General features: G+C 55.3%; 3 protein-coding genes across 3 annotated transcripts; all 3 read right to left on the reverse strand.

Moving 5' to 3' along the window:
• Positions 1–4,481: 4,481 nt before the first annotated feature.
• On the reverse strand, positions 4,482–5,269 carry HBM (hemoglobin subunit mu). The gene is made up of 3 exons (XM_003269099.3): positions 5,160–5,269; positions 4,776–4,980; positions 4,482–4,670 (listed from the first exon to the last, which is right to left on the reverse strand). Exons 1-3 carry the CDS (start codon positions 5,249–5,251, stop codon positions 4,542–4,544), a joined length of 426 nt encoding a protein of 141 aa, XP_003269147.1. The 5' UTR covers positions 5,252–5,269; the 3' UTR covers positions 4,482–4,541.
• An 819-nt stretch (positions 5,270–6,088) lies between these two features.
• Positions 6,089–7,772, reverse strand: LOC115831255 (hemoglobin subunit zeta). The gene is made up of 3 exons (XM_030798790.1): positions 7,655–7,772; positions 6,335–6,539; positions 6,089–6,217 (listed from the first exon to the last, which is right to left on the reverse strand). Exons 1-3 carry the CDS (start codon positions 7,747–7,749, stop codon positions 6,089–6,091), a joined length of 429 nt encoding a protein of 142 aa, XP_030654650.1. The 5' UTR covers positions 7,750–7,772.
• Positions 7,773–16,010: 8,238 nt separating this feature from the next.
• On the reverse strand, positions 16,011–17,997 carry LOC115831256 (hemoglobin subunit zeta). Its single transcript, XM_030798791.1, has 3 exons — positions 17,638–17,997; positions 16,359–16,563; positions 16,011–16,242 (listed from the first exon to the last, which is right to left on the reverse strand). The coding sequence occupies exons 1-3, from the start codon at positions 17,730–17,732 to the stop codon at positions 16,114–16,116; spliced, it is 429 nt and encodes a 142-aa protein (XP_030654651.1). The 5' UTR covers positions 17,733–17,997; the 3' UTR covers positions 16,011–16,113.
• Between the last annotated feature and the right edge of the window lie 4,998 nt (positions 17,998–22,995).

Genomic DNA, 22,995 nt, shown 5'->3' on the forward strand with positions numbered 1-22,995 from the left:
TGAGCCGAGATCCTGCCACAGCACTCTAGCCTGGCGACACAGCGAGACTCTGTTTCAAAAAAATAAATACATAAATAAATAAAGTGGTGATTTTTGGGGGGATCATGATGGAAATATAGAAATAATCAGTGAGACTGTGGAGTGGCACAGAGCTGAATGAACTGGCTGAAAGGGGTGTACGGGAGACAGTTCACTGAGAATAGGAAGTTGTACACAGGTGTTTATGGTATGATGGTATTTTCATCCAAAAAGAGGGCCTGCGGCAGTAGTTGTAGATGTAGCTCTGTTCCCTCAGCATGGGATGGGGCCCATAGGCTGAGTCCCAAACGCTTCATTTTGGTCTCTTCTGGGGGTGGGTGTGAGGAGACGGGAAAGAGAGACTCTCTCCTACTTTAAGTAACACAACAAAGGGTGTGTGTGTGTGTGTGTGTGAGTGTGTGTGTGAAAGCATGGATGGATTTTAGTTTGTTTATTTATTTATTTATTTATTTTTTTATTTATTTTTTGAGACGGAGTTTTCCTCTTGTTTCCCAGGCTGGAGTGCAATGGCGCGATCTCAGCTCACCACAACCTCTGCCTCCCGGGTTCAAGCGATTCTCCTGCCTCAGCCTCCCTGTAGCTGGGATTACAGGCATGTGCCACCACGCCCGGCTAATTTTTAGTATTTTTAGTAGAACCGGGGTTTCTCCATATTGGTCAGGCTGGTCTCGAACTCCCGACCTCAGGTGATCCGCCCACCTCGGCCTCCCAATGTGCTGGGATTACAGGCGTGAGCCACCATGCCTGTCGGATTTTAGTTTTTTTTTTTTAAGTGTTTATTCTTAAGTAACAGTGCTCTGGGCTGTGAGGCACAGGAAGAGTGGGTGGTGGAGAAGGGGAGGGAACTCCCCAATAATTCAGAGAGGTCCATGTCCAGAAGAAAAGCAGTGACAGGGCCCTCTCCACCCTCCCCAAAGCTCAATCCAGTACTGTGAGTGCGGAGGGGGAGGCTTGCTCTGGGATAGGGGCTGGGCTGGAAGTGCTGCTCGTGTTCCTAGGCTGGCTGAGAGCCAGGTGGGCTGTGCAACTTCCCAGCATGGATTCCAGGACTTCAGCACCGGGGACAGGGACGTTTCCAGAAGTTGCTGGCAGCACAGGAAGCAGAAGCACCAGGAGGTCCCAGAGGCCCTGGGTGGCGCAATTAGCTGGGAGCTCAGGGCTGGACACACAGCGAGTTCTGAATGCACCGTGCAAAGTGCAGGAGAAGTGCAGGAGTAAGGCCGCAAGGTGCTCTGCTGAAGAGTCTCCCCTTCAGCAGGTGTGGGCTGCCGGCTGTGAGCATCCCAGCCCCTTCCTCCTTCCCCACTGACTGGGCTGCTCTCAGAGGGTTACCATGACAGAGGAAGCGTGGGTAGGGCCAGCACCCTCACTCCAGCCACCTACCCTCTGGCAGGAAGGGGTGGGAATGAGAGAAATGTTCTGGCACCTGCACTTGCATCGGGAACAGCCTATTTTGCTAGTTTGTTTTGTTTTGTGTTGTTTTGATGGACAGTGAATGTTTAACTGGGTTCAACCAGGGAGATTTCAAAGGAGGGTGGCGGTGCTGAGACTCCCTGAGTAGAACCCTGGATGCCTCTCTCCTCCGCAGCTCCTGAGCCGCTGCCTGCAGGCCTGGCACCTCTCAGGACAGGGGCTGGTTCAGCACCTTCTCTTGAGCAGGCCCACCTCAGCTTCCCCTCCCATACTCCCTGCAGTTCTCCCTCCCCAACCCCATGCAGCTGCAGAGAGGTCCTTGGTCAGAAACAGGAAAAAACCCCGATGGCTGGCACATTCCGGGACAGAGAGAACCCAGGCACACACAGGCTGCTGCCCACTGGGACTTTATTCAAAGATCAGGACGTGCTGGGACAGCGAGGGGAGGGGGGCCTGGTGGGAGGCCCAGCAGGCAGGGGGCAGGACCACCAATGCTCCAGCTTAATGGTATTTTGAGGTCAACACAGCACTCACAAAAGCAAATAATTTGTCCATGGAGGCACCACATGGGTAAACTGGGAAGGGTGTGGCATTTACCCAGGAACTGTGGAGAGAGAGTCAAGGGATGTAGATACGACCGCCACCTGTGCTCCACCTCCGTGAACGCGTGGGATGGTCTGTCCTATGAGGAAGGCCATCTGCCCCCACAGCCTAGATTCCTCCCTGCCCAAAGCTCACCCTGATGTTGCCCGGGTCCACCCACAGCTTGTCGACGTGCAGCTTCCTCAGCTCAGACAAGTCATTGGGCATGTCGTCTAAGTGGGCCACGGCATTGGTCAGCGTGTTGGCCACCTACTTGCATTGTTTCTTGATCTGGGCTGAGCCATAACTCAGGGCCAAGTGAGAGGAAGATCAGGAACATGCTTCAGGGGGAAGCAAAGAGTGAGGGGCTGGGGGCTGGGTCCAGGGCAAGAATGGTTAGGGGTGGCCGGTGGAGCCCTGGAGTGGGTGTTGGACCCAAGGTGTGAGTGGGGAGAGGAGGGTCCTTGCCTCTCCAGGGCCTCTGTGGCATAGTCAGCAGCGTGGTCGCCAACCTTCTCCCAGACCGCCTTGGTGTTAGCCTTGTCCTCAGGAGACGGCACCGTGGCAGGTTCTGTGTAAGCTCAGAAGTGAAAGGTGGGGGAGAGTAGGAGCTCTCATGCCTGGGATGCAGGGTCGTTGGCTGGCAAGTTGCCAGGAGGTGTCTGGCACAGGAGGAGTGAGTGAGAGTAGGCAGGTTGCCCAAGGCTGCCCTGCGTCTCTTAGTCCTGCCCAAACAGAGACCCAGCTCTCTACATGGTAGCCTTCCTGCTCCCATTGTCCTGAGCTTCCACACAGGGTCCTGAGCCGCTTATACCCATAAGGTATCCACATATGGCCCAGACCCAGGCAGCTTCCTGGATGGAGAGAAGAGCACAGTTTTTCCAAAGTGAAACATAAGCTGCGTTCACACAAGCTCTGCCTCGGACCAAAAGCTGTTAATTATCCATGTAAACAGTTGCGGGGGCTGGGTGTGGTGGCTCACGCCTGTCATCCCAGCACTTTGGGAGACCGAGGAGGGCAGATCACTTGAGGTCAGGAGTTTGAGACCAGCCTGATCAACATGGTGAAACTGTGTCTCTATTAAAAATACAAAAATTAGCCAGGAATGGCAGCCCATGCCTGTAATCCCAGCTACTCGGGAGACAGAGGTGGGAAAACCACTTGAACCCAGGAGGTTGAGGCTGCGGTGAGCCAAAACCGTGCCACTGCACTCCAGCCAGGGCGACAGAGCAAGGGCCTGTCTCAAAAACAAAAACAAAGCAAAACAAAAGACCCCCAAAAACAAAACAACAGTTGGGGGATGTAGATAAATAACATGGGGCCAAGTTCTCCAAACTACTGGGCTGGTGTCCCAGGCAGTGCAGGGCAACAGGTCACTGGCAGTGACTGCTGGCGGGAGTTTGGCTGACTCACAGTCAGGGCTCTGCTTCCAGCAGCTCTCTTCAGCCCTCGTTGCTGACCGCCGGGTCAGACCTGGGTGCCAGGCCTCATTCAGTGCTCCCCACACAGACCCAGGATGGCCAACCTGGAGCCAGCCCTATTCGGGGTTTGGAGACCTCCAAGGTCCCACTCTTTCCTCAGCCCCTGTTCTTTGTCTGAAAAGCCTGGGGTGGAGCCCTAAGATTCCCTTCCCCGTCCTGGGGAGGGAGAAGAGGGAACCTGGGGGAGGGAGTGCCTTGGCCTGGGCACCTGCAGAGACTGAGACATGGCAGCTGGGGCTGGGTGGACGGGTGGGGTGGCAACGAGGCTGCTGGCACCCACCCTGTGTTATGCTTTCAAAAATTATTTCAAAACTCTCGTGAGTTGGACGTTGTTTTTCTGTTCCGTAGGTAAAGGCCCGAGAGCTCTGGGACACGCCCAGGGTCGCACAGCTTGTCAGTGAGCAGGCTGGAAGCCTAAACCTGTCTGCCAAATTGTAGCCACTGAGGACTTCCTCCCGACCTCACCCCCAGGGCTGCAGGGTCACAGGCAGGGCTAACCAGGCTAGCGCAGGTTTGCTGCCGAGGAAGTGTCCATGGGGGAAGGAAGGGGAAAGGAACAGGTCTGCGGAGCCCTCTGCTCTGGGCCAACTAATTAGGCTGCACATTTGGCTCTGGGACCTCGGTTTCTGCATCTCCCTCAAAAGGGGCCAGGATTAGCATCTACAGGTCCCAGCAGGAAGTGGGGATGGAGGGAGAATCAATGAATAAATGCGTGAACGGGGAAGTGCTTTACGAACAGTATGGTTGGAAGCCTGATTCAAGAGTTGAAATTGAAGGCCACCCCCCCACCCCCGCCACATCACAGTGCTCCCTCTGCCCCACCGCACTCCCCGCCATGGGAGGACAAACCTCCGGGGGTGGGGCGCATTTGAGAGTTCTAGGAGGCTCCTTTTAGGTCCCTGAGCCTCTCTGGCCAACAATAGTGACCTCGTTTTGCTAGCTCCCCAAAGACCACACAGGCAGGGGCAGATGTTTGGGGCCTCTGTTTATTGACAGGCACAGACCAAGGCCTGCGCAGCACAGGGCTCAGCGGTATTTTTCGGTCAGCACCACGGCCACACCAGTCAGGAACTTGTCCCACGCCGCTTGCATTTGCACGGTGAACTCGTCCTGCAGGTGGGAGGCCAGCACGACGTGGAAACACTGGATTAGCAGCTGCAGGAGAAGGGGCTGGTGAGACAGGGTCTGCCCCGCTAGGGACCCGCAGAGCCCCTCGCCCGGCTGCGCGCTGCGCCATTGCCCCTGCCGGAAAGGCCTCACCGGAAAGTTGGTTGGGTCCACGCGGAGCACGAGCGCGTGCAGGTCCGCCAGCGGGCTCAGCGCAGCGCGGAGGTTGTCCATGTGCTGCACCGCCGCGCCCACCGCCGCCAGCATGCGCTGCCCGTGGCTCAGCAGCTGCGTCGCGTCCTGGCAGGCGCTCAGGTGCGGGAAGTAGACCTTGGTGCTGGGGTACACTGTGAAGAGCCTGCAGGACCAGGTCAGTGACCGGGGAGGAGGGCGACTGCGTGGGGCTTCACTAGCGCCCCCACCGCCCAGAGCCCCGGGGGTCCGCACCCGAAGGACCTCGGATGGCGTTGGCGGCCCACGCGCCCAAAACCCTCATCTCCACCTCCCCGAGCTCCCGGAGACCCCGCCTCTACCGACCTGAGCAGCAGCTCCGCCCCGAATTGCGCCTCGTGGCCCGCAATCAGGTCCCAGACCTGCGCGATTTGGGCGCGCTCCTGGGCGCTGAGCATGGCGCCGCCTGACGTGCTCTGGGGGCCGCGCCCGCCTCCCTGGCCTCCTTATAGATCCTCCGGGCACCCCGCCCGTCCTTATCGGCCCGAGCGCGGCGGGAACGCGGGGACTCTCGGCCTGCGCCGGGGAACGTAGCCAGCCCGGGTTCCCGTCTATGTGGAGGCCTCGACCTCCGGGATCCCAGGGTTTCTGGCATTAACCCACGCTGTTGCGCGTGGGCACCTTTACTGCAGACTTTAGGGGCATCCGTAATGACTCCCCTCGGGTGAGGTTACTGCTCTGCCAGGAGGGAGCACACGGGAGGAACCGGAGAGAACACGGGGCAGGAAACCCCCTGCTCTTAGGAGTCGGGGAGGGACCGGCCTCAGGGATCCCCGCAGCTGCCAGAGTCCCGGGCTTCCGACGTCAGGCTTTGTGGAAAAGTTCCCTGAGTCCCGACACGCTCCCAATACGCTAGTGAAGTGACAGTCTTTGTGCGATATGGGAAGCTGGGAGGCGCACCAACGCCCGTCTGACTCAAGAACCCCAGGAGACGCCGTGGGCCGCCCGGGACTGCTCTGCTGCACCCGGGCTTCAGCTCCGGTGCTCGGGGGCAAGAACCTCCCCAAAGCGCCCCCTAAGTGACTCCCAGGCCGCGACGACAGCGGGGACGACCGAGTTCCTGCGAAGCCCCCGGACCCATCACTCAGCTTCTCCGCTCCTTCCCTCCAATACCGAGAACACAGAGCCCAGATCGCTCCGTCCTCATCCATTTATTGGAGTCAGGGCAGGAATTGTGGGAGGGTGAAGGGCAGGGGAGGGGCCGCAGCCTGTCCTGGGGGTCCCGGAGGCGGTGCTCAGCGGTACTTCTCGGTCAGGACAGAGGATACCACCGATAGGAACTTGTCCCAGGCGGCGTGGGCCTCGGCCGTGAAGTCGGCAGGGAAGCGCGCGGCCAGGGTGACCAGCAGACAGTGGGACAGGAGCTGGGGGCGGGGGCGGCTCAGCGCGGGGGGCGGGGCCTAGCCCGGGCCCCGCCCCGCGACTCCACCCACGCCCCGCCCCGCCGGGACCCCGCCCCGCCCGCACCGCGCCCCGCGCACCTTGAAGTTGACCGGGTCCACGCGCAGGATGTAGGCGTGCAGCTCGCTCAGCTTGGACAGGGCGGCGCCGATGTTGTCGATGCTCTTCACCGCGTCGCCCACGGCGGCCACCACCTTGGAGCCGTGCGCGCGCAACTGCGCGGACCCCGGGTGCAGGTCGAAGTGCGGGAAGTAGGTCTTGGTCTGCGGGTGGCTGAGGAAGAGCCTGGGACGGGGGGCGGGGGCCGTGAGCTCCCAGCAGCGCAGCCTCCCGCCCACGGCCCACGCGCCCTGCGGCCCTCTCCGAGCACCAGGGCACATCTGCGACCCCGCAGCAGGCCCCAGCCCCTCCTCGCGGTGCCCGGGTGCCCAGGCAGCTGTCCCTCCCAGGCTGCCCTGGGCTAGAGGCCCCCCGGGCCCCTGCAGCTCCCGGCTGATCGCCCTGCTTCCAACCGGTTCTGTGCAGCCTGGTCCCCAAATCTCCCGCCCTCCGCCTCCAGCACGCCTGGTGTCCCCAGCCCCTCCACCGTCTCCTCTGGCCACAGGACTTCCCTCCCAGCCCCAGACTGGGTTGCCCGCCACCTCTTCTGCAGGCTCATGACCTCCCAGCAGCGTTCCAGGGAAGGAAAAGCTCCCTGGCCCTCCCAGGGGATCAGATGCTGGGACTTTGACGCTGGAACAGTGCCGTTATCCCAGATGCTGGGACTTTAGAGGCTGTAGTGCCCTGACTGCCCCGTAAGGCCCTTCAGGCCTAGAACGAACCCTTTCACCCTCTGCTTGTCAGAACCCGGGCCTGTGCCTGCCCAGGTCTCAGCGAGCCCAGATGCCTGTGCAAGTTCTAATCGTACCCTCCTTACCCTGCCCTCCTCACTGAGAGGGAAGGCTATCTGTCCCCACTGTCTCCTCCCCACTGTCCCCTCCTCACTGTCCCTCCCCACTGTCCCCTCCTCACTGTCCCCTCCCACTGTCCCTCCCCACAGTCCCCTCCCCATGGTCCCCTCCTTACTGTCCCCTCCCCACTGTCCCCTCCCCACTGTCCCTTCCTCAGTCCCCTCCCCACTGTCCCCTCCCCACTGTCACCTCCCTACAGTCCCCTCCTCACTCTCCCCTCCCCACGGTCCCCTCCTCACTGTCCCTTCCTCACTGTCCCCACCGCCCCCTCCCCACTGTCCCCTCCCCACGGTCCCCTCCCCACTATCCCCTCCCCACTGCCCCCTCCCCACCGTCCCCTCCGCACAGTCCCCTCCCCACAGTGCCCTCCCCACGGTCCCCTCCCCACTGTCCCCACTCACATACCTGGCCTCCCACCCAGTCCCTCTGGCAGTCCCGTCTGACGCTCACCTCTCCAGAGTCTCGGTGCCGATGGTGTCGGCCTGCGTGGAGATCTTGGCCCACAGGGACACAATGATGGTCCTCTCGGTGTTGGTCAGAGACATGGCGGCAGGGTGGGCGGCTGCACTGGAGTTGGGCCTGCTCAGGACTGGCCTTGGTAGTGCTCAGCCCCCAGGGTCCCCTTATATACAGGGAGCTGGGCCCAGCCAGGCTGTGGCCGTTGGTCAGGTGAGGGGAGGGGGCTGCAGGGGTGGAGTTTCTTATCAGATCCAGTGACAAAGGGGCCCTCAGGGCCAGTGGGACTGGGGGCTGAGGAAGCTATCACTTCTGTCTCCCCTTCTGCCCACCCCTGAGCCACAGCTGGAGCCCCAGGTTCAGGGAGATTGGGGCCCCGATCTGGGCATGAGAGTCCACGTGGCCACCCCAGCCCAGACTGGCCTCAGGAGTGACTGTCCGTGACCTCCGTGTCCCTGTGATGACAGGGTGACCTAGAGCACGTGGGCCCTGGCAGAGGGGCGATCCATTCCTCACTTCACTGAAACTTCTCTGGCCCACTTCATGAGCTCCAGTTTGCAAATGAGGAAACCGAGACCCCCTGGAGAGAAAGTGGGGCCCAGTGTCACAGGGTGGGAAGGGACAGACCTCTCCCACCTCCGCTGTGTAGCCCCCTCGTCTGAATGAGGTTGGGTCTGGGGTTCTCCTCCAGTAGCCTTGTGGGGGACACTCTGAGCCGGGCACCTAGGCAGGAAATTGGCTTGGGAGGCCGGACTCTTCACAGAAGGTGAGGTCATGCAGGCCTACAATTCTGCTATGTTCTCATCGCAGCCGGGAGGGGACCCTCCTTCAGCTCTACTGATTTATTTCTTTTTATCCTCTCTGTGTATTAACTACCCCCTCCTCCATTAGACGACCGTTGTGATGTGCTGAATATATTCGTTTTCATTAGTACGTGTGCTTGAAAAGGGTATGATTTTATGCATGTATTTTAAATTTATATAAATTAAAGGTAGATATAAAAATTTTGTTTATTAGTTTGTTTCTGAGATGGAGTCTCGCTCTGTCTCCCAGACTGGAGTGTGTTGGCATGATTTTGATTCACTGTAACCTCTGCCTCCTGGGTTCAAGTGATTCTCCTGCTTCAGTCTCCTGAGTAGCTGGGATTACAGGCGCGCACCACCACGCCTGGCTAATTTTTGTATTTTTAGTACAGGTGGAATTTCACCATATATTGGCCAGGCTGGTCTCGAACTCTTGACCTCAGGTGATCTGCCTGCCTCGGCCCCTGAAAGTGCTGGGATTACAAGCGTGAACCACTGTGCCCGGCCCAAGCATATCTTTCTTAAATAGAGGATTTTTTAAAACAAGGGAACAAAAGGCTGGGCGTGGTGGCTTGCTCCTGGGGCCGCACGTGGTGGTTCGTGGTTGCGATGAGGTTGCATCACTGCACTCCAGCCTGGGTGACAGAGCAAGGTTCTGCCTCAAACAAACAAAAAAAAAGGAGTAGAGAGAAAATGCATCTTCACACGCTGATTCTTTTCAGTTGCTGCGTCAGCAAGTGTGCCCCCATCCCCGCTGACAGGTGCGATGCAGCTCCTGTGCGAATCGGTGGCTGGTTACGGCTTCAGCCTGCAGAGCTCCCCTTTGTGAAGAAGCTCCAATTTTCTTCTATTATAAACAACTCCATGAAGAATATCAGTGCTTTGGATCTTTTCCTCATGATAGACCTCTAGAAGGGGAATTAGTAGAAGGAAACTCAAGAGTATTGGTTTGTTTTTGAAACAAATTACTTTTCAAGACAATTATATGGACTTATAGTTGCAAAATTAGCTGTTTGAGGCTCACTGTGGGTGCCCTTCCTGCCCTGGGGGGCTGTCACCGCTGGCTTGGAGTAAGTTGGAAGTTTAGCACTGCACACCATGGGGGCAGCTTTCAGACCCCAGGCTGCAGGGGTGAGGGGATCCCACGGGAGACTAACACCCTTTGTTTTGAAAACTCCCTGGAGGGGGGTCTCCAGCCAGAGTCGGGGTAGGGGGGGCAGGTGAGGAGGGTATTGAAAGGATGCACAGGACCTTGGGGCCTGCAGTGTACCAGGCCTTGGGGTTGGGTGCGTGGGGCAGAGGGATGCGTGTGCTAGGATGTCAGCAATGGTAAATCGGCCTGGGTTAGAACCAGGTCAGGTGGACTCCCCTGAGCCCCGTCTTCCCAAGCAGGGGTGCCTTTGGTCCTCAGAGGTTGGGGCAGGGGGCTGCAGGGGCCTGGGCGAGAGGGGCCGGGAGATCCTGAGGGCAGGAGATAAGGGCTGTTCCCCCAGCCCCAAGGCAGGCCCACAGCACCAAGTCTTTCCTCCCTGTAGCTGCAAGCCTTCCCGGGCACCCTCACAGCCTGTGCCCCACAAGCGGTCCCCGGCACCTCTCGCAGCCTGTGCCCCACAAGCCGTCCCGGGCTCCCTCACATCCTGTGCCCCACAAGCCATCCCGGGCTCCCTCACAGCCTGTGCCCCACAAGCCGTCCCCGGCACCCTCACAGCCTGTGCCCCACAAGCCGTCCCGGGCACCCTCACAGCCTGTGCCCCACAAGCCGTCCCGGGCTCCCTCACAGCCTGTGCCCCACAAGCCGTCCCGGGCACCCTCACAGCCTGTGCCCCACAAGCCGTCCCGGGCACCCTCACAGCCTGTGCCCCACAAGCCGTCCCGGGCACCCTCACAGCCTGTGCCCCACAAGCCGTCCCTGGCACCTCTTGCAGCCTGTGCCCCACAAGCCGTTCCGGGCTCCCTCACAGCCTGTGCCCCACAAGCCATCCCTGGCACCTCTTGCAGCCTGTGCCCCACAGGCCGTCCCGGGCACCCTCACAGCCTATGCCCAAGCCATTGGCACTACCAGGAGCTTCCTTGCACCAACAGCTTTTCAGCTTTCTTTCTCCTTCTGGATAGTCTTGTGTCCTGCCTCCACCCCAAGCCTGTGCTGTTATTTTCTAATAATGTGGGTGTGGCAGCTCAGCACCCATCCTGTCTACAACATGCCATTAGCCTCCGTCTGTGTCCTGGTGCTCCCACTGACGGGTGTGTCCATACAGACCTCTCTTGTGGACTCAGGCCTCAGGGTCTGATCCAGGGATGTATTTGATGTCCTCATCTGTGTGTCTCCAGCAAATCATCTCTACAATGCAGCCCTGAAATTCCCCACAAAACCTACTCCACTGCCCTTCCTTCCTGAGGCTCAGGCCAGAGAGCACAGCACCGTCGACACCCCCCCCACCCACTCACTCCTGAAACTTACACAGGGAGGAAAAGACAGACGAGGCCTGTCCTCCCTCCCTCTATCCCTAGCTCCTGGCCACTCCTCTGAAGCCTGTTCCCTAGTGTTGCCACTCCCTCAAATGTCACCATGTTAATAGACCTATAGTGGCCAACCCATTTAAAATCTCAATCCTCTCCTCCTCTGTCTAAGCCCCTAGTTGCCCTGCTTTTCTTTTTCCACAGGGAAAACAATGTTTCTGTTTATAGTCCACTAGAATGTAAGCTCAAGAGGAGCTTCAGGAATTTTTTTTTTTTTTTTTGACGGAGTCTTCCTCTGTCTCCCAGGCTGGAGTGCAGTGGCACAATCTCAGCTCACTGCAACCACCACCTCCTGGGTTCAAGCCATTCTCCTGCCTCAGCCTCCTGAGTAGCTGGGATTACAGGCTACCATGTCAGGAGTTTGAGACCAGCCTGTCCAACATGGTGAAACCCCGTCTCTACTAAAAATACAAAAATTAGGCAGGCATGGTGGCGTGCACCTGTAATCCCAGCTACTTGGGAGGCTGAGGCAGGAGAACCTCTTGAACCCAGGAGGCAGAGGTTGCAGTGAACCAAGATTGTGCCACTGCACTCCAGCCTGGGCGACAGAGCAAGATTCTGTCTCAAAAAAGAAAAATAAATAAATAAATAAATATTATAAAGAACATCCATTTTCCTCAGTTAATAACATCAAAAGACCACATTAACACGGTTAAATTCGCAGGACCCTCAGTACTTTGGGATGGAGTAAATGGCTGGTATCTGCTTTCAAAAGGGTCTTGAACTTGTTCGTGCTTCTGTTGATAAGTGGACTTGGATCAATATTAACCTGATTTTTTTTTTTTTTTTTTTTTGAGACGGAGTCTTGCTCTGTCACCCAGGCTGGAATGCAGTGGCGCAATCTCAGCTCACTGCAAGCTCCGCCTGCCGGGTTCACGCCATTCTTCTGCCTCAGCCTCCCGAGTAGCTGGGACTACAGGCACCCGCCACCACGCCCGGCTAATCTGATTTTGATGGTTGTTCTCTGGCTATGCAGGCTAATGTCCTTGTTGATTTTAGGAAATACACAGTATATGGAGGATATTTAGAGTATTAATGTTTGTATCCCCCTCTCCAACGGCTCCGAGAGAAACAGCAAGTGGGTGCAAGACAGAGGGCAGGCCAGTGTGGTAGAATGTCAACAGCTGGAGAGTGTGGATGAATAGTATTCAAGAGTTTTTAATATTCTTGTTATTTTATTCAACAGTTTTATTGAGATAAAATTCACCCACTTAATGTGTACATTTCAATAATTTTTTTTTTTGAGACAGAGTCTCACTCTGTCGGCCAAGCTGGAGTTCAGTGGCACGATCTCGGCTCACTGCAACCTCTGTCTCTTAGACTCAAGCAATTCTCCTGCCTCAGCCTCCCAAGTAGCTGGGATTACAGGCATGTGCCACCATGCGTGGCTAATTTTTGCATTTTTAGTAGAGACGGGGGTTTCACCATGTTAGCCAGGTTAGTCTCGAACTCCTGACCTCAGGTAATCTGCCCGCCTTGGCCTCCCAAAGTGCTGGGATTACAGGGGTGAGCCACCACCCCTGGCCCATTTCAATAATTTTTAATGTGTTCACATAATTGTGCGACCATCACCATAATCAATTTTAGAATGTTTCCATCACCCCCTAAAAGCCCCAAACCACCAGCACTCATCCTTCTTTCTCCATCTTTGTCTTATTCTTGCACGGCGTTTTTATTTCTTGATAATTTGAATGTGTTTCAAAATAAAAGGTTATGAAATTATTATATATATATTATTAGGAACAATAAACTACAGAGTGTTAGAGTGTCTTTGCAGTTCTTTCAGTCATAGCCAAGTTTCTGTGTTCAGAAGTCACCTGGAACAATTCTTTTTTCTGATTATTATATCACCACATTCTTACATTGGTTCATTTATTTAAGTTGGTTTTCAGTTTGGGGGTTTTCAATTAGGAGTGTTCAATTTTCTCTCTCTCTCTCTCTTTTTTTTTTTTTATATAGATAAAGTCTCTCTCTGTTGCCCAGGCTGGAGTGCAGTGGTGCAGTCATAGCTTACTACAGCCTGGAACTTCTGGGCTCAAGTGATACTCCCCTCCACCCCCAACCCAGCCTCCCAAGTAGCTGGGACTGCAGGTGCACCACCACGTCCGGCTAATGAAAAAATACATATATTTTTTAGTAGAGATAAAGTTTTGCTGTGTTGGCTAGGCTGGTCTTTAACTCCCAGGCTCAAGTGACCATCCCACCTTGGCCTCCCAAAGTGCTAAGATTCCAAGTGTGAATCTTAGCACCCAGCCACTCTTTTTGTTTGTGTGTTTTGCTTTTTTAGAGACAGAGTATTGCTGTGTCGCTCAGGCTGGAGTGCAGTGGCACAGTCATAGTTCACTGTAGCCTTCAACATCTGGGCTCCAGCAATCCTCCAGCCTCAGCCTCCTGAGTAGATAGCACTGCAGGTGTGAGGTAGGAGGTGGGACTCCACATGTACTCCGGAGGTTGGGCTCGGACACCGGACCAAATTGAGGACCAGCTAAAACAAGTAGGGCAGAAGCAGCTTTCCATAAGACACGCCCACCAGTGTGCCATGGGAGTTTACCATCGCCATGGCAACACCCAGAGAGTACCATCCCTTTCCATGGCAGTGACTGGACCACCCAGAAGTTACCACACTCATCCTAGAAACTTGTGCATAAACTTTCCCTTAATTTGCATATAATTAAAAGTGGGTATAAAGATGAGTGCAGCAGTGCCTCTGAGCTGCTCTCCTGTGCACACTGCCTATGGGGTACTCCTGCTCTGTAAGGAGCAGTGTTCTGCTCCTGCTGTCTGCTGTGGCTTCGATATCAGGGTTGCTGTTTAACACCACCAACTTGCCCTTGAATTCCTTCCTGGGCAAAGCCAAGAACCCCCCCCCCCGGCTAACCCCCAATTTGGAGGCTTACCTAACCTGAATCATCTGCTGCTACCATGCCCAGTTAATTTTTTAATCTTTTTGAGACAAGGTCCTGCTGTGTTACGTAGGCTGGACTTCGACTCTTGGCATCAAGTGATCCTCCAGCCTTGGCCTCCCAAAGTGCTAGGATTAGAGGCTTGAGCCACTGTCAAGGCCACTCTTTTTATTTTAATCTTATTAATTTTGTATTTTTTTTTTTTTTTTGAGATGGAGTCTTGCTCTGTTACCCAGGCTGAAGGGCAGTGGCACAAACTTGGCTCACTGCAAGCTCCGCCTCCTGGGTTCACACCGTTCTCCTGCCTCAGCCTCCCCCGAGTAGCTGGGACTACAGGGGCCCACCACGACGCCCAGCTAATTTTTTCTACTTTTTAGTAGAGACGGGGTTTCACCATGTTAGCCAGGATGGTCTTGATCTCCTGACCTCGTGATCTCCCCGCCTCGGCCTCCCAAAGTGCTGGGATTACAGGCGTGAGCCACCGCACCTGGCCTTAATTTTGTAATTTTTTTTAAAGACAGGGTGTCTCTATGTTGGCCAGGGTGGCCTTCAACTCCTGGCCTCAAGCAATCCTCTCCCCTTGGACTCCCAAAGTGCTAGGACTACAGGTGTGAGCCACCATGCCCAGCCTGAATTTATTTTTGATAATGTAAAATATTTACACAATTCAAAGGTCAAAACTATGTAGAGAGACTTGGAGGAGCTTCCTTCCACCTTCCCCTCCATCCCTACCCACCTTATTATTTGTATTCATTTCCAGTTTGTCCTCCCATGGTTCATTTTTGCAGAAATAAGCACATGTGGGAACATACAGGGCTGTGCACACACACACATGTCCACACACAGCCTCACACATAGTTATGCATAAGCTCACATATATGTGTACACGCATATTCGTGTTTCCCGTCTGTTCTACCATTGTATATACACTATTCTAACCTCTTTATTTTCATTATTAGAAATTATCCTCATTTTAGGCCGGGCGCGGTGGCTCACGCCTGTAATCCCAGCACTTTGGGAGGCTGAGGCGGGCGGATCACGAGGTCAGGAGATCGAGACTATCCTGGCTAACAGGCTGAAACCCTGTCTCTATCAAACATACAAAAAATTAGCCAGGCGTAGTGGCAGGTGCCTGTAGTCCCAGCTACTGGGGAGGCTGAGGGAGGAGAATGGCGTGAGCCCGGGAGGCAGAGCTTGCAGTGAGCCGAGATCGTGCCACTGCACTCCAGCCTGGGCGACAGAGCGACTCCGTCTCAAAAAAAAAAAAAAAAAAGGAAATTACCCTCATTTTTTTTCAGTCGAGCTCTCCGTGGTGCGGATACCCTTGGTTTTTCCAGTTAGTCCTGATGATGGACACCTGGGTTTTCAGGTCTTTAGCAAATGAGATGCCGCGGTGGACCTGCGCCCCGGGCTTGGCGCCCTCTGCCCTGGATGAGGGGTGCCCAGTGGAGAAGGGGCGCCTGCAGTCTGATCAAACTCTTGGATTTTTGCCTATCAGGGAGGTGAGACATGGATCTCAGTGAGGTTTTTTATTTTTGTGTAGTTTAACTTGCGTTTCTCCTATGAGTGAGGCTCAGCCTCTTTTCCTGTCTCATTTCTGTGAACTGTGATCTGTCTATATCACGTCTGTATCCCCCAGTAGATTGTCAGCCCCACGGGGCAGAGGGCTTTATTTCAGCTGCGGTACCCATAGCCCAGAAACATGCCTAGGCTGTCTTATGCCCAGTAAATGTTTCATTGAGGAATGGAAGAAGGAATGAGTGAGCGCAGAGGCCCATCACTCCCTCTTCGTCCTGATCGTTCTGAAATCAGGAAATAGGACACATTCGGGAGAAATAAAGAAGGAAGACCACGGAGGTTCCAGGGAGAGCCGCGGTGGGTGGGCGCCAGCACTGCTCCCTCCTCCGCAAAGGCCTAACTGCACCCCTTTTCCACACGCCGGGGTCCCCAGTGCCCCCCGCTCCCGCCCCGGGAGCTGCACATCCCTCTGCCTCTTAGAGACCCTGGGGTCGGTGCAAGGATCCCTGCGGCCCAGCAGTGGTCCCGAGACAGCCCGGGCGCCCTCCTCCCGTTGCGCCTCCCCACGCGCCCGCCGCCCAGGGAAAACAGAGACCAGGTGGACGCTGCTTCGTTCATTGGTTTATTGGCGCATTACGCGGTCAGTGGGGCTGGGGAACCTCGAGGGCAGGGGAGGGGCCGCAGCCTGTCCTGGGGGTCCCGGAGGCGGTGCTCAGCGGTACTTCTCGGTCAGGACAGAGGATACCACCGATAGGAACTTGTCCCAGGCGGCGTGGGCCTCGGCCGTGAAGTCGGCAGGGAAGCGCGCGGCCAGGGTGACCAGCAGACAGTGGGACAGGAGCTGGGGGCGGGGGCGGCTCCGCGCGGGGGGCGGGGCCTAGCCCGGGCCCCGCCCCGCGACCCCGCCCCGCCCCGCCCCGCCGGGACCCCGCCCCGCCCGCACCGCGCCCCGCGCACCTTGAAGTTGACCGGGTCCACGCGCAGGATGTAGGCGTGCAGCTCGCTCAGCTTGGACAGGGCGGCGCCGATGTTGTCGATGCTCTTCACCGCGTCGCCCACGGCGGCCACCACCTTGGAGCCGTGCGCGCGCAACTGCGCGGACCCCGGGTGCAGGTCGAAGTGCGGGAAGTAGGTCTTGGTCTGCGGGTGGCTGAGGAAGAGCCTGGGACGGGGGGCGGGGGCCGTGAGCTCCCAGCAGCGCAGCCTCCCGCCCACGGCCCACGCGCCCTGCGGCCCTCTCCGAGCACCAGGGCACATCTGCGACCCCGCAGCAGGCCCCAGCCCCTCCTCGCGGTGCCCGGGTGCCCAGGCAGCTGTCCCTCCCAGGCTGCCCTGGGCTAGAGGCTCCCCGGGCCCCTGCAGCTCCCGGCTGATCGCCCTGCTTCCAACCGGTTCTGTGCAGCCTGGTCCCCAAATCTCCCGCCCTCCGCCTCCAGCACGCCTGGTGTCCCCAGCCCCTCCACTGTCTCCTCTGGCCACAGGACTTCCCTCCCAGCCCCAGACTGGGTTGCCCGCCACCCCTTCTACAGGCTCATGACCTCCCAGCAGCGTTCCAGGGAAGGAAGAGCTCCCTGGCCCTCCCAGGGGATCAGATGCTGGGACTTTGACGCTGGGACAGTGCCCTTATCCCAGATGCTGGGACTTTAGAGGCTGTAGTGCCCTGACTGCCCCGTAAGGCCCTTCAGGCCTAGAACGAACCCTTTCACCCTCTGCTTGTCAGAACCCGGGCCTGTGCCTGCCCAGGTCTCAGAGAGCCCAGATGCCTGTGCAAGTTCTAATCGTACCCTCCTTACCCTGCCCTCCTCACTGAGAGGGAAGGCTATCTGTCCCCACTGTCTCCTCCCCACTGTCCCCTCCTCACTGTCCCCTCCCCACTGTCCCCTCCCCACTGTCCCCTCCTCACTGTCCCCTCCCCACTGTCCCCTCCCCACAGTCCCCTCCCCATGGTCCCCTCCTTACTGTCCCTCCCCACTGTCCCCTCCCCACTGTCCCTTCCTCAGTCCCCTCCCCACTGTCCCCTCCCCACTGTCACCTCCCTACAGTCCCCTCCTCACTCTCCCCTCCCCACGGTCCCCTCCTCACTGTCCCCTCCTCACTGTCCCCACCGCCCCTCCCCACTGTCCCCTCCCCACGGTCCCCTCCCCACTGTCCCCTCCCCACCGCCCCCTCCCCACTGTCCCCACTCACATACCTGGCCTCCCACCCAGTCCCTCTGGCAGTCCCGTCTGACGCTCACCTCTCCAGAGTCTCGGTGCCGATGGTGTCGGCCTGCGTGGAGATCTTGGCCCACAGGGACACAATGATGGTCCTCTCGGTGTTGGTCAGAGACATGGCGGCAGGGTGGGCGGCTGCACTGGAGTTGGGCCTGCTCAGGACTGGCCTTGGTAGTGCTCAGCCCCTAGGGTCCCCTTATATACAGGGAGCTGGGCCCAGCCAGGCTGTGGCCATTGGTCAGGTGAGGGGAGGGGGCTGCAGGGGTGGAGTTTCTTATCAGATCTAGTGACAAAGGGGCCCTCAGGGCCGGTGGGACTGGGGTTTGGGGGCTGTCACTCCTGTTCCTCTCCTGTGGCCTTAGAGGGGGAGTTGGCCAGAGTCTGACCACAGAGTCTAGGAGAGATAGGGGCCCCACCCTCCCAGGAGGTCACTCCAGCATTTGCAGTCCAGTTCTGCACCGTCTTTATTCATTTCAGAATCATGACTTTCGGGAAACCAGAGGAGCAGGGCCCAGTAAGCAGCCTCCTGGGCACATGCCCCACGGTCGGCTGACACCGACCTCAGGCAGCTGTGCCCAACCACATACCAGTGCCCTTTCCCTTTGTCTCTGGGATTCGTGGGTTTCCTTCAAGAAAGCAAGGGTTAGGTCCACCCAGCACTGAGGGGAGACGTAGTGAGTCTGTCCCCTGACAAGCAGGAGGAGACAGCAGGTCCGGGGACGAAGGAGAATTCACCTAATGTCATGTGCTAATAGGGACTGCAGTATTGCTTTCCATATTAGTTATTGTAACATAATGAGGCAAATATTCCTTTTAATTTTTTTTTCTTTTTTTGAGATGGAATCTTGATTTGTCACCCAGGGTGGAGCGCAGTGGTGCGAGCTCAGCTCACTGCACCTCTGACTCCCTGGTTCAAGTGATTCTTCTGTGCCAGCCTCACGAGTAGCTGGGATTACAGGCACCCGGCATCATGCCTGGCTAATTTTTGTATTTTCGTAGAGATGGGGTTTCACCATGTTGGCCAGGATGGTCTCGATCTCCTGACCTCCTGATCCACCTCCCTCAGCCTCCTAAAGTGCTAGGATTACAGGTATGAGCCACTGTGCCCGGCCATTTTTTTTTTTTTTTTTTTTTTTTTTTTTTTTAGTAGAGAGGGGGTTTCACCATCTTGGCCAGGCTGGTCTTGAACTCCTTACCTTGTGATCCACCCGCCTTGGCCTCCCAAAGTGCTGGGATTACAGGCATGAGGCAGCGCGCCTAGCCAATATCTTTCAATATCTTTTCAAGTATTTTGCCCTTTTTTTTTTTTTTTTTTTGAGACGGAGTCTCACTCTGTTGCCCAGGCTGAAGTGCAGTGGTGCGATCTCCACTCACTACAAGCTCCGCCTCCCAGGTTCACGCCATTCTCCTGCCTCAGCCTTCTGAGTAGCTGGGACTACAGGTGCCCGCCACCATGCCCGGCTAATTTTTTGTATTTTTAGTAGAGACAGCGTTTCACCGTGTTAGCCAGGATGGTCTCAATCTCCTGACCTTGTGATCCGCCCGCCTCAGCCTCCCAAAGTGCTGGGATCACAGGCGTGAGCCACTGCGCCCGGCCTGTTTTGCCCATTTTAAAATTGGGTGGTTTATTCTCTTACAGATGAATTTTTAGAATTCTGTGTACTTCTGGATGCAATCCCTTGTCAGATATGCAATTTGCAAATGTTTTCTCCTAGTCTGTAGCTTGTTCATTCTCTTAACATTGTCTTTTGTAGAGCAAAAGTTTTAATAAAGTCCAATTTGTCAAAAAATTTTAAATGAATCTTACTTAGTGCCATGCCTAGGAACTGTCTGCCTAACCATGGAACACAGAGTTTCACCTCTGTTTTCTTCTAAAGTTGTGTAGTTTATGTTTATATTGAGATGTAGAATCCATTTTGAGATGACTTTTGTCTGAGGTGTGAAGGGCAGGTCCAGATTCTTCTGTTTGCTTGTTTGTTTTTTGCCTATGGATGTCCAGTTGTTCCAGCACTATTTGTTGAAAAGGCTATACGCTTTCTATTCAGTTGGCTTCTTGCACTTATTCATAAAAAATGAATGGGGCATAGGTTTGTGGGTCAATTTCTGGACTCTCTGCTCTGTTGTATGTGTCCATTCTTTACCACAACCAGTGTCTTGATTAGTATAGCCCTGTGATGTCTTAAAATTGAATAATGTCTCACAGAATGAGAGAAAAATATTTGCAAATCATATATCTGATAGGGAAGTTATCCAAACACATACAAAATATCTTTTTTGTTTTTGTTTTTTTTTTAGACAGAGTCTTGCTCTGTCACCCAGACTGGAGTGCAGTGGCACAATCCTGGCTCACTGCAACCTCCGCCTCCTGGGTTCAAGCGATTCTCCTACCTCAGCCTCCTGAGTAGCTGGGACCACAGATGTGCACCACCACGGCCGGCTAACAGTTTTTTTTTTTTTTTTTTTTGAGACAGAATTTCACTCTTGTGGCCCAGGTTGGAGTACAATGGCATGATCTCAGCTCACCACAACCTCTGCCTCCTGGGCTCAAGCCATTCTCCTGCCTCAGCTTCGTGAGTAGCTGGGACTACAGGCATGCACCACCACACCCGTCTAATTTTGTATTTTTAGCAGAGTCGGGGTTTCTCCATGTTGGTCCGGCTGGTCTTGAGCCCCCGACCTCAGGTGATCCACCCGCCTCGGCCTCCCAAAGTGCTGGGATTACAGGCGTGAGTCACCGTGCCCGGCCACGCCTAGCTAACTTTTTTGTATTTTTAGTAGAGATGGTGTTTTGCCATGTTGGCCAGCCTGGCCTCGAACTCCTGACCTCAAGTGATTTGCCCACCTTAGCCTCTTAAAGTGCTGGGATTACAGGTGTTAGCCACTGTGCTTGGCCCAAAATATCTTACAACTCAATAATAAATAGACAAGTAATCAATTTTAAAATGGCAGCTGGGTGTGGTGGTTCACGCCTGTGATCTCAGCACTTTCAGAGCCCGAGGAGAGAGGATGGTTTGAACCCAGGAATTCAAGATTAGCCTGGGCAACACAGTGAGACCCCCGTCTCTTAAAAAAAATTGGCTGGCCAGGCGCAGTGGCTCAAGCCTGTAATCCCAGCACTTTGGGAGGCCGAGGCAGGCGGATCATGAGGTCAGGAGATCGAGACCAACCTGGCTAACACGGTGAAACCCTGTTTCTACTAAAAATACAAAAAATTAGCCGGGCGTGGCGGCATGCACCTGCATTCCCAGCTGCTGGGGAGGCTGAGGCAGGGGAATGGTGTGAACCCGGGAGGCGGAGCTTGCATTGAGCGGAGGTTGCGCCACTGCACTCCAGCCTGGGTGACATAGCGAGACTCCGTCTCAAAAAAAAAAAAAAAATTGGCTGGGCATGGTGGCTGAGTCCTGTAATCCCAGCGCTTTGGGAGGCCAATTGGGACAGATCACGAGGTCAGGAAGTCGAGAACATCTTGGCCAACATGGTGAAACCCCGTCTCTACCGAAAATACAAAAATTAGCTGGGCGTGGTGTTGCACACCTGTAGTCACAGCTACTCAGGAGGCTGAGGCAGGAGAATCGCTTGAACCCAGGAGGCAGAGGTTGCAGTGAGCCGAGATTGCGCCACTGCACTCCAGCCTGGGTGACAGAGTGAAACTCCGTCTCAAAAAACAGAAAACAAACAAACAAACAAACAAAAATTAGCAAGGCATAGTGCGCCCGTAGTCCCAGTTTCTTGGAAGGCTGAGGTGGGAGCATCACTTGAGCTAAGGAGTTTGAGACTGCAGTAAGCTAGGATCTCACCCTAACTCCAGCCTGGGTGACAGACCGAGACCCTGTCTCTCATAGATAAATAATTAAAAAAAGAAAAATTGCAAATAATTTTAATGCATTTTTTTTTTTTTGAGACGGAGTTTTGCTCTTGTTGCCCAGGCTGGAGTGCAATGGCGCAGTCTCGGCTCACTGCAACCTCTGCCTCCTGGGTTCAAGAGATTGTCATGCCTCAGCCTCCTGAGTAGCTGGGACCACAGGTGTGCACCACCACAGCCGGCTAACAGGTTTTTGTTGTTTGTTTTTTTTTTTTGAGGCAGAGTTTTGCTCTTCTCGCCCAGGCTGGAGTGCAATGGCACAATCTCAGCTCACTGCAAACTCCGCCTCCTGGGTTCAAGTGATTTTCCTGCCTCAGCCTCCTGAGTAGCTGGGATTACAGGCATGTGCCACCACACCCGGCTAATTTTGTATTTTTAGTAGAGAAGGGGTTCCTCCCTGTTGGTCAGGCTGGTCTTGAACTCCCAACCTCAGGAGATCCGCCCGCCTTGGCCTCCCAAAGTGCTGGGATTATAGGCGTGCGCCACCGTGCCCGGCTTTAATGCACATTTCTATTAAAGAAGATATACATGAAGGCGGGCAGATCACTTGAGATCAGGAGTTTGAGAACAGCCTGGCCAACATGGCGAAACCCCATCTCTACTAAAAATACAAAAACTAGCTGTGTTTGGTGGCGGGCGCCTGTAATTCCAGGTACTTGGGAGGCTGAGGCAGGAGAATCGCTTGAACCCAGGAGGCAGAGGTTGCAGTGAGCCGAGATTGCGCCATTGCACTCCAGACTGGGCAACAGAGCGAGACTGTCTCAAAAAAAAAAAAAAAGAAAATATACCAATGGCCAATAAACATGTAAAAAGATGCACAACATCGTTAGTCACTAGGGAAATACAAATCAAAACCATAGATACCACTTCACATCTACTAGGATGACTATGTTTAAAAAGACACAATAACAACTGTTGGCAAGAATGTGAAGAAATGGAAATCTTTAGGCCGGGCGCGGTGGCTCACGCTTGTAATCCCAGCACTTTGGGAGGCCGAGGCGGGCGAATCACGAGGTCAGGAGATCGAGACCACGGTGAAACCCCGTCTCTACTAAAAATACAAAAAAATTAGCCGGGCGTGGTGGTGGGCGCCTGTAGTCCCAGCTACTCGGAGAGGCTGAGGCAGGAGAATGGCGTAAACCCGGAAAGCGGAGCTTGCAGTGAGCCGAGATCGCGCCACTGCACTCCAGCCTGGGTGATAAAGCGAGACTCCGTCTCAAAAAAAAAAAAAAAAAAAAAAAAAAAAAAAAAGAAATGGAAATCTTTATATACTGCTGGTGAGACTGTCAAATGGTGCAGACATCGTGGAAAACAACTTGCGAGTTCCTCAAAAGACTAAACAGAGTTGCCCTGTGACCCAGCTATTTCATTCCTAGATATATGCCCAAAAGAAACAAAAGCAGGGCCGGGCGCGGTGGCTCACGCCTGTAATCCCAGCATTTTGGGAGGCCGAGGTGGGTGGATCATGAGGTCAGCAGATCGAGACCATCCTGGCTAACTTGGTGAAACCCCATCTCTA

This window comes from Nomascus leucogenys, chromosome 18, assembly GCF_006542625.1.
Source record: "Nomascus leucogenys isolate Asia chromosome 18, Asia_NLE_v1, whole genome shotgun sequence".
NCBI classification, from domain to species: domain Eukaryota; kingdom Metazoa; phylum Chordata; class Mammalia; order Primates; family Hylobatidae; genus Nomascus; species Nomascus leucogenys.